General features: G+C 38.9%; 2 protein-coding genes across 2 annotated transcripts; both read left to right on the top strand.

The window, feature by feature from the left end:
* The first annotated feature begins 2218 nt into the window (after positions 1–2218).
* LOC114535743 (chitotriosidase-1-like) lies at positions 2219–4413 on the top strand. Its single transcript, XM_028557050.1, is given in 7 exon segments — positions 2219–2318; positions 2321–2466; positions 2627–2811; positions 2813–3091; positions 3193–3512; positions 3948–4082; positions 4382–4413. Coding segments are annotated over 7 exon segments (1197 nt in total).
* Positions 4414–6995: 2582 nt separating this feature from the next.
* On the top strand, positions 6996–9724 carry LOC114535766 (chitinase-3-like protein 1). Its single transcript, XM_028557086.1, has 5 exons — positions 6996–7026; positions 7615–7955; positions 8117–8583; positions 8685–9004; positions 9217–9724. The coding sequence occupies exons 2-5, from the start codon at positions 7659–7661 to the stop codon at positions 9528–9530; spliced, it is 1398 nt and encodes a 465-aa protein (XP_028412887.1). The 5' UTR covers positions 6996–7026; positions 7615–7658; the 3' UTR covers positions 9531–9724.
* The last annotated feature ends 211 nt before the right edge of the window (positions 9725–9935 follow it).

Below are 9935 nucleotides of genomic sequence, written 5' to 3' on the forward strand. Positions count from 1 at the left end.
ATTTTTGTCGGAGCGTTTATGGTTAAAGAATACTCGCAAATATTTAATTGCAGATCAACTGTTATAATATATTTAACTGTAGATCAACTGTTATACAAGCGCTGGATAAAACAATATATTCAGTTAATTAATTCCTAAACAAACTTTTCAATTAAGTGCTGTATCGTGTATTTTTTTCAAACGCGTTTTAATTAATATAAAAAAAACTGAAACAAACTGTATAGTTTGTAAAATAATCGTTTTTAAACTAAATGCCGTTGCATAGTTTTAGGATAGGCCTGTCTCAGAGGTCGAATTTTTCATGTATGTGCTGAATAGAATGCAAATCAACTTAAACAAAGACACTCATTAACATTACGTTCGGCACATGAAAAGTTCGACGTCTGAAACAGGCCTTATTCTATCGTTTAAATTTTCTCTCCTTCAGCGAAGACCAGCCGCGAAGTTCAGTGTACTTTAGAATAAAATTTGAATTTTGTTATCGCTTAACTTTCCAAATCTTTCAGTCATTTTATTTACGTTTATCTACTATAGACGGATATCCGCTAATATTTGCCAGGTAAAGAGCCAATCAGATTGCACATAAGCACATATCCAGCGCTTGGATATTATACAGTTCGAAAATTGAGATGGATTTTAACAATATCTCACAAGTGACAGCAGAGAACGTAAATACATATATCCTAGCATTAATGTTCTGTTGATTTTATTGACGAAATTCTTAGTTACAATAATACACGCGAAAACGACAAGTATAAATAAGCCGCTAAAGACCATTAAGCGAATATTTCTAAAAGTTTAACGTTAACATAGAAGTAGAATAAATTTTACTTATCTATAAAGATACCTGTGAAGTGTTTTCGTTGTATGCAAATATAAAACTGCTGAAATATTTACGAGCAAACGAGCAAGTGCTCAGAGCGTTGATGATTAAATGAACAAATTCTTACAGAGTTAAGAGTTAATATTAGTACTCACCACTCACACCACACAACAAAGCCACAACATGCATACACTATACTACAAAATCACAATACATTCTGCTGAAAACAAACTTTTTAGCAAGCATTTTCACTGCATTTTTACCCCTAATACAACAGGGTATAGAAGAAATATAAAAATTAAGTTACGAAGGGGAATTGGCGCGTCAATCGAGCGTTAATTGAGGAGGCCATATTCATATATTCTGCTATGGCTAATTTCTTGTCAAAACAATTTCACTTTCAGTAGAAATCAGCCTGGCATAGCGGGATAATTATATGAATATGCATGCATGGTCCCCCACAATTAACGTCAGATTAACGCCCATGGACTAAGAGGTAGGCAGAAGTGAAAGTACAGTATAGTCGAAATCAAGACGACTTTACTCTATCCTTATAGACATTGCTGTAAAAAACAACCTTTTTGTATAATTCGGTAAATCCTCGCAGCTATATCGGTTTAAATCATCACATAAACAATACAATGCAATTCCGGGGCTCTTATCTAAATGCAGGTAACTAGGAGAGGAAAAGTGACAAAATTATACTGTAGGAAGATACAATCTGAGCATAATTCGTTCTTGAAATCGTTTATATAGCTGTGTCTCGACAATCATACATACCTAGGACTACACTTTTAATGTTAGGTCGTCAGAGAATTTTAATAGTTCATTCTGAGCATTTATATACTGTCTTAATGTCATTTATCATTATACCGTGAACAATATTGGCCTCAATACAGTTCCTTGTGGACTCAGTCTATTAATCTTCGCAAAATATCTTCTTCTCAATCAGGCTTTACTCTCTGGCAACGATCTTCCAAGAAATTGTTAAGCCAATTAATAATATACGGATTAAGGGGAGAATTTTTAGTTTGCTACAAAGCATGTCATGAGCCACACAGTGCCAAAACGTTTCACTGATAACATCTAATGAGAGATCTGTTTCAATGCCGTAAGTTGACACCAGCTCGCAGGAGCAAAACTAGACCAATAATTGCGACGGGTGTTTATTCACATATTCAGTTCGCCCAACAGATTTCGCCCGAAGTGCAATAACTTATACAAAGCAAAATTCGTCGGGTAAAACTCAATATGTGAATAAACACCACGCCCAAATTATCGTTCAAGTGTCAGCAACTCGGCGACATATTGTATTACGATCTTTTTATAGGCAAATTCATCTCCATCGATTGGAAAAAAAAGCGTGGTTTTTCATCGTTTATGATTTACTCAAAAATGTCGTATCTGTCAATTTTCCTCTTGGCGTGCACATCTTTAACAAGTGCTAAATATGTTAGTGTATGTTACTACACGAGCTGGTCTCAGTACAGACCTGATCCATGAAATATTACCCGGAAAATGTCGATGCCTCCCTGTGCAGCCATGTGATCTACGCGTTTGCACAGATTGTTGACGGGCCCAAACTGGCAACCTTCGACCAGAATGACGAAAAGATGTTTCTAAGATTTGCTGAAGTCAAACGGGTTTAGTATTCGATATCTCTTTATCTAAAACTTTACCGATTAATTGAGCTAGAGTGCAGAATTTTCGCGATGTTACAACACAATAGTTTTCACTAAAATTATTTCATGTATTGTCTTCTACTTTTCATATATTGCCTTATACTTTTTATATTTCTTCCAGAAAAACCCTCATCTTAAACTTTCGCTAGCAGTCGGTGGCTGGGCACACGAAGACGGCCCTGTGAGTAGGTTCTCCAACATGGTTGCAACAGCTCAAACACGAAAGGTTTTCATCGATTCATCAATCGTTTTCCTTCGTGAATACGGGTTTGATGGCTTGGATTTGGACTGGGAGTACCCGGCGGGTCGGAAATTCTCCCCCTGAGGATAAACAACGTTTTACCGCCCTTTGCGACGAGCTCTTGGCCGCGTTTGTAGCCGAGGCTGCAGACTCTGGTAAAGAGCGCTTATTGTTGACAGCCGCAGTGCCTGCCGGATACCCTATCATTGACGCCGGATATGAAGTCGACAAACTTGCAAAAAGCCTTGACTTCATTAACTTGATGGCGTATGACTTACATACTTATTGGGAACGAAAAACTGGACACCACACTGCAATGTATGGTGACGATAAACTTACTGTCAGGTATGACGTCATATTCTCAGAGTATGCATGCCGACGGAATTCAGCTTAATCTCAACAAATCAGAATTCATCACATTAATCACACTGACCTATATATTATAGGTACGCCGTTGAATACTGGATGGAGAAGGGAATGCCTGGTAAAAAAATTGCGCTCGGTATGGCAACCTATGGACGGGCATTCAATCTCGTGGATCCCCAAAACAACGGCTTAAATGCTCCTGCAAATAGCGCTCCGCCAGCAGGCAGATACACGGGTGAGGCGGGACTCCTGTCATACTACGAGATATGTAAAATGCCGCTGACCGTCGTGAAGAAGAACGCCGCTGGCGCACCGTATGGTTATTCTGGCAATACGTGGGTCGGCTACGACACACAGGAAAGTTTAATGCAGGACAAAGTTGGCTTGGTCAAAGAGAAAGGTACGATTCATCTACAGAATAGCTATGTTTAGAGAAGATATTTTGATCTAAAATAGCATAAAAAATCCCATCAAATTTACGTTGGGAATTGAAGTTTGCGAAGTTCTTTTACAATAGAAGCGTTTCGAAAAATATCGAGAAACTCGTTTGCTCAAATTTATCAGTTGGCTTACGCAGCTCATAAAAGTATTAAAATATTTGAAAAACTCCTAACTTCCGGTTTCGAATTGACCAATCATATTGACTAGTCTGTGTTTTTTTTCATTATCCAAAAGGGTTAGAGAGTGGTCAATTCTAACCCTGAAGTTAGGAGTTTTTTGTGGAGTTTTTCAAACATTTGATGAACTTCGTAAGCCCAACTGATAAATTTGAGCAAAATGAATTACTGTAATAGCCCACCATCAAAATGCATCAATATTTCTGCGTTTTTTCCAGGCCTCCTTGGTGCCATGTTCTGGGCTCTGGATTTGGATGATTTTAAAGGTATTGAATGTGGCGAAGGGAAATACCCACTGCTTACAGCTGTCACCCGTGCCTTGGAGGGAGGAGGAGTTAATGCATCAAACCCCAGTACCAGGCCTATGGAACCCACGCAGCCGACCGAACCCACTGAAACGATTGAGCTGATAAACCCACCCGAGCCTGGATGGTGTGTCAGTATTCCTCCGTACGAGTCAGATGATATGGATGATTGGTGCAATACTAATTGTCCCCTAGGGTTCTGCCCTGAAACACACTGCATTTGTAACTATCAAGAATATATATTATATCAATAAAACATGAAATGATTTCAAATCAGGGTATATTATATGTCACTAGTATTTTTGTTTCCTTTCCATGTTCTGAAATTTGAATTATATCGAATAAAGGTTCTGAGACAAATTCAAGCGCGCTGAAATAGAGTGGTTCTAATTGATAATTATCACTTGTCAGCGATAATAATATATCATTTGTTCTTGAACTACGCATTTATGGATACGTTAGATGCATGGTTTATACTTTAGTATGTAATTGTATTTGTTATTAAATGAATATAAACTATGCTTTTAATTAAATATAAAGTAAACATTGATCACGAAATTTGCCCATTCTTACACCAGAGAACATCGCAGCCCGAAAATCTAATCACTGGTTCACAATTGTGCATTGCTGTATCGCTATCAAAGAGAAAACTGTTGAATAACTTTAAAAAGTTCGGTTTTTCTTCCGAATACGCATTCTGCAATCTTTTGACAGCTCATCATACACATCTGACAGCTGTGAAATGGCCATTTTGAAGCGTAACGTATACACAAGGTTATTTATTCAGACGATTCGTTTTTGAGTTGTGTAAGCTTTAAATCTTTTGTGCAAAATATATTTGTGAAGTATCTATAAATCTTTTTTCTCACCAAGTATTTTACAATTTTACCAATTTCCGTGGCGTCACACCAGAGAGGGCGCACCCATTGTTATGAGCAAAGCCGATGCCCAGAACGGATTTTCCTTAGCCGAGAAATTAAAATTCTTTATCTTCCGATTTTCTTTATTCGGTGGTATATTTTCCAGTATTCATGTTCACATATCATAGTAATCTTAACGTACAAAAGAATTTAGTCGGGCGTAAAGGCCCAAACAGGCAGGCAGGCGTGATGGGGCAACGCGACGTGAATTTTCTTGTTCAGATAATGGAATTGTTCAGAAAAAAAGGTTTCATGCATCTACACAATAACTAAGTTAGGAGAAGATATTCTGGTATTACAGTTCAACGGTCGCCCCATGCTTTTCCATGTTTTCATGCAGTAGCTCGCGTCTTATAAATGCGACGAAAATACAACATATAACTCGCCGACGAATTTGCAATTTCATTTGCAAATGGATAGTAATTCAAGTGACGTGTAAAACAATTCCATTCATTGCCTATTTACAACGGCTATGTATGCCTATATCAAACCTTTATTTTCACTCAACTCTCTTCTGCGTGCCGTAATTGTACGGAAAGTTGTTTTTTTCCATTCAGCACAGAAGAAGATTGATGTTTCTGAAAAACATGTCAACAGGTGCGGCTTAACGCATGTTCCAAATATACCTCGGCAGCAGAAGAGAAATATGCGGAATGAACAATTCCGGCAGCACACGAAAGCTATCTGCCGAGCTAAAATTCACTGGTGAACTTTAGCGTAGACAAGTTCCGCCAGTGTCCGCCAACGCTTTGTAAGCTTTTGTTCACACGTATATTCGTACCGAATACTCAACATATTGAATCATTTGGTGCACGAGTGCACATTAGCCGGTTATAACAGACGTGGGGGAAGTGAGCACTCGTAGGTCAAATTATTCAACATGTTGAACATTGGTTTTGGAACAAGCGTTGAGCCGTGTTCAACGAAACATCTCCTGTGCTCTGCTGAATGGTAAAGAAAACTTTATGAAATTGCCATATATTGTTATCTGCTGACAGTGGCATAGCCAGCCTGACGATTTTGTCCCGCTATGTAAATTTCGAGTTATTATAATTATTCATGTCTTTAGAAATCTATTGTTTTTACAGTCAGTGAACACCAACATATTAGCATAGTACTGTATTTCATGAAATCGGTCAGGCCATAAGATGAATATATCAATATATGTACACCCCACCCCTAATCAAGCTTCTAGTGACAGCTGAGATAATCTGATATAAAATGCCGTTTTTTCAACAATATGCGGCAATTTCATAAAGTTTCTTGAGCATTCAGCACAGAAGATATTTCTGCATGGAGCACACATCACCGAGGTGCGGCTTAACGCTGTTTCCGATAGGATCCTAGCAGGCGATCATTATATTTGGCAATTGTATTCCAGCAGCACAATCCTAGACGCAAGTCACGCAACATTCAACTGGAAGTGCAACAAAACATATCTTTTTAATTATTATTCAAAAATGTTGTTTTTTCAACAGACAGTAGCGTAGCCAGCCTGTCGATTTGTCCCACAGTCCAAAATTAACCCAACAAAAACCGCTGCTAACTTATGGTCAAACCTCGGTCTGATCGAGTTTGAACCGACATGAGACCGAGGTCGAACCGCGGTGAGACGGTCCTACATTTTGGTAATAAATTACGTTTTGGTGTTTTGTGTTCTTTGCTTTCTCGACGGAACCAGAAAGGCAACTTTAGGGTCTCTCACGGCTGAGGGTGCTGTCTGAATTGTCGGAACTGTTTGAAACACGCGTAACGCCTCATCTGCTGACTTGTGTTCCAGATGTGTTCCGCTGCGCAACTTGGTGACGGAAACTTTGCCGTGTATTCCTGTAAAAAACAACATTTTTGTATAATTATCAAAATCCTCGTATATGATTGGCTAAAATCATCGCATAAACAAAACAATACTATATAGCTTAGCTGCCTTCCTGATCTCTTACATTAATGCTCAGTTAACAAGAAGAAAAGAGTTGAAATTTTACTCAGGAAATATACAATCTGAGCAGGCTTTAAATCGTTCGTGATTAACAAACATTTCGATATTTTACTTGAGAATTGCAAAGAGAATTGAAGTAAGTACTCATTATATTAAATTTATTTATAAGTGCAAAAATTATTGCATTTGTGACGTGTTCATTTTAAAATGCCTACTTTATGATTTTGGTAATAAAAACTTAGTAAGATGTTTCTTATATCATACTGGGAATTTTTTGGGCATTTTGGCTATAGAGCAAATACGATTTGCAGTTAAAGAATACGACAAATAATCGCAAACACAGTACATGCATATGATGGAACATGTCTTCAATAAGCATTCATACAAGACGGCCCTAAATGCATGCAATGTCTTTTATCAGCTGTGTAATTCATTGCCAACTCTAGGGCGCATGTTTATAAGGAGCGAGTTATCCCGTCTAGGCGAGGTGAAAAGCGCGTCAGATCAAAGTCAAAGGCTTAACCTGATAGTAGTCTTTCATTATATGCAGTTTTTCCTCCCCTAGCCGGGATAACTCGCTCCATTTAAACAGGCCTGCTTCTCATATGTCGCCGACAATCGGCGATGTATTGTCAGCCGTAATTATGATGCAATAAAGTCGAAAATACAAGCCGTATGTTGATATATGATCAATCCCATCATTGTATTATGACCTTTTATACAGGCAAATTGATTTCAATTGATTATACTAGCGCTTGGAGAATAAATATGGTCGAAAAAAGGCGTGGCTTTTCATCGTTTACGATTTACTCCAAAAAGTCGTTGGTCGTAAATTTCCTCTTGGCATGCGCATCCTTAACAAGTGCTAAATATGTTCGTGTATGTTACTACACCAGCTGGTCTCAGTACAGACCTGATCCGATGAAATATTACCCTGAAAACGTCGATGCCTCCCTGTGCAGTCATGTGATCTACGCGTTTGCACAGATTGGAGATGGGCACAAATTGGCAACCTTCGACCAGAATGACGAAAAGATGTTTCTAAGATTTGCTGAAGTCAAACGGGTTGAGTATTCGATATCTCTTTATCTAAAACTTCACCCGATTAATTGAGCTAAAGTGCAGAATTTTGGCGATGTTACGACACAATAGTTTTCACTAAAATTATTTCATGTATTGTCTTCTACTTTTCATATATTGCCTTATACTTTTTATATTTCTTCCAGAAAAACCCTCATCTTAAACTTTCGCTAGCAGTCGGTGGCTGGGCACACGAAGACGGCCCTGTGAGTAGGTTCTCCAACATGGTTGCAACAGCTCAAACACGAAAGGTTTTCATCGATTCCTCAATCGCTTTCCTTCGTGAATACGGGTTTGATGGCTTGGATTTGGACTGGGAGTACCCAGCGGGACGTGAAAATTCTCCCCCTGAGGATAAACAACGTTTTACCGCCCTTTGCGACGAGCTCTTGGCCGCGTTTGTAGCCGAGGCTGCAGACTCTGGTAAAGAGCGCTTATTGTTGACAGCCGCAGTGCCTGCCGGATACCCTATCATTGACGCCGGATATGAAGTTGAGAAACTTGCAAAAAGTCTTGACTTCATTAACTTGATGGCGTATGACTTACATACTTATTGGGAACGAAAAACTGGACACCACACTGCAATGTATGGCGACGACAAACTTACTGTCAGGTATGACGTCATGTTTTGCGATTAATTCTGCCAACGGAGTTAAGCTCCATCACTGCAAATGAATATTCATCGCATTAATCACACTGACCTATATATTTTAGGTACGCTGTTGCGCACTGGATGGAGAAGGGAATGCCAGGTAAAAAAATTGCGCTTGGTATGGCAACCTATGGCCGGGCATTCAATCTCGTGGATCCCCAAAACAACGGATTAAATGCTCCAGCAAATGGCCCCCCACCAGCAGGCAGATACACGGGTGAGGCGGGACTCCTGTCATACTACGAGATTTGTAAAATGCCGCTGACCGTTGTGAAAAAGAACGATGCTGGCGCACCGTATGGTTATTCTGGCAATACGTGGGTCGGCTACGACACACAGGAAAGTTTAATGCAGGACAAAGTTGGCTTGGTCAAAGAGAGAGGTATGATTTATCATCAACACAATAGCTATGTTTAGAGAAGATATTTTGATCTAAAATGAAATTAAAAATCACATCAAATTTACGTTACTAGTGAATTATAGTTACCTAAGTTTTTTAAGTCTGCTTTCCAATTGTGGAGCAATCATTTTTCTCACATGGGAAAGTTGTGAAAGAGCGATAAAAATGTTTCAGTATTTCTGCGTTTCTTCCAGGCCTCATTGGCGCCATGTTTTGGGCCCTCGATTTGGATGATTTTAAAGGTATTGAATGTGGCGAAGGAAAATACCCACTGCTTACAGCTGTGACCCGTGCTTTGGAGGGAGGTGTTAATCCATCTACACCTAGTACCAGACCTACGGAACCCACGCAACCGACCACACCCACTGAACCCATTGAGCCGACAAACCCACCCGAGCCAGGATCGTGTTTCAGTATTCCTCCATACGAGTCTGATGATATGGATGATTGGTGCAATACTAATTGTCCCTTAGGATTCTGCCCTGAAACACACTGCAAGTGTAACTGAAATACATTACTTAAAAAAAAGAACTAAATATTTGAAACCAGAGTATATTATATGTCACTAGTATTCTTGTCTTTTCCCTTCTTTTGAATTAAGTGGTATAGTTTCGGAAAGAAAACGAAGCGAGCTGTTAATCATTACTTGAAAGCTATATATCACTAATTCTTAAACTACACATTCATGGTTACCCTACGGTTGGGTTATACTTTTTTATGGTTTCGTAATACTGATATTTGTTTTAAACTGAATGTAAACTATATTTTAATTGAATATTAACTTGACTTATGCTCAGAAAAGTTCAAAACATGCAAATGTTGGCAATTTTTACATCAGAGATCTCCTTTGCGCCATGTTCTGGTCCCTCGATTTGGATGACTTTAAAGTGATTGAATGTGGCGAAGGTTGAAG

The sequence above is a fragment of the Dendronephthya gigantea genome, unplaced genomic scaffold (assembly GCF_004324835.1).
Source record: "Dendronephthya gigantea isolate DGI-Jeju-01 unplaced genomic scaffold, DenGig_1.0 000123F, whole genome shotgun sequence".
NCBI classification, from domain to species: domain Eukaryota; kingdom Metazoa; phylum Cnidaria; class Anthozoa; order Malacalcyonacea; family Nephtheidae; genus Dendronephthya; species Dendronephthya gigantea.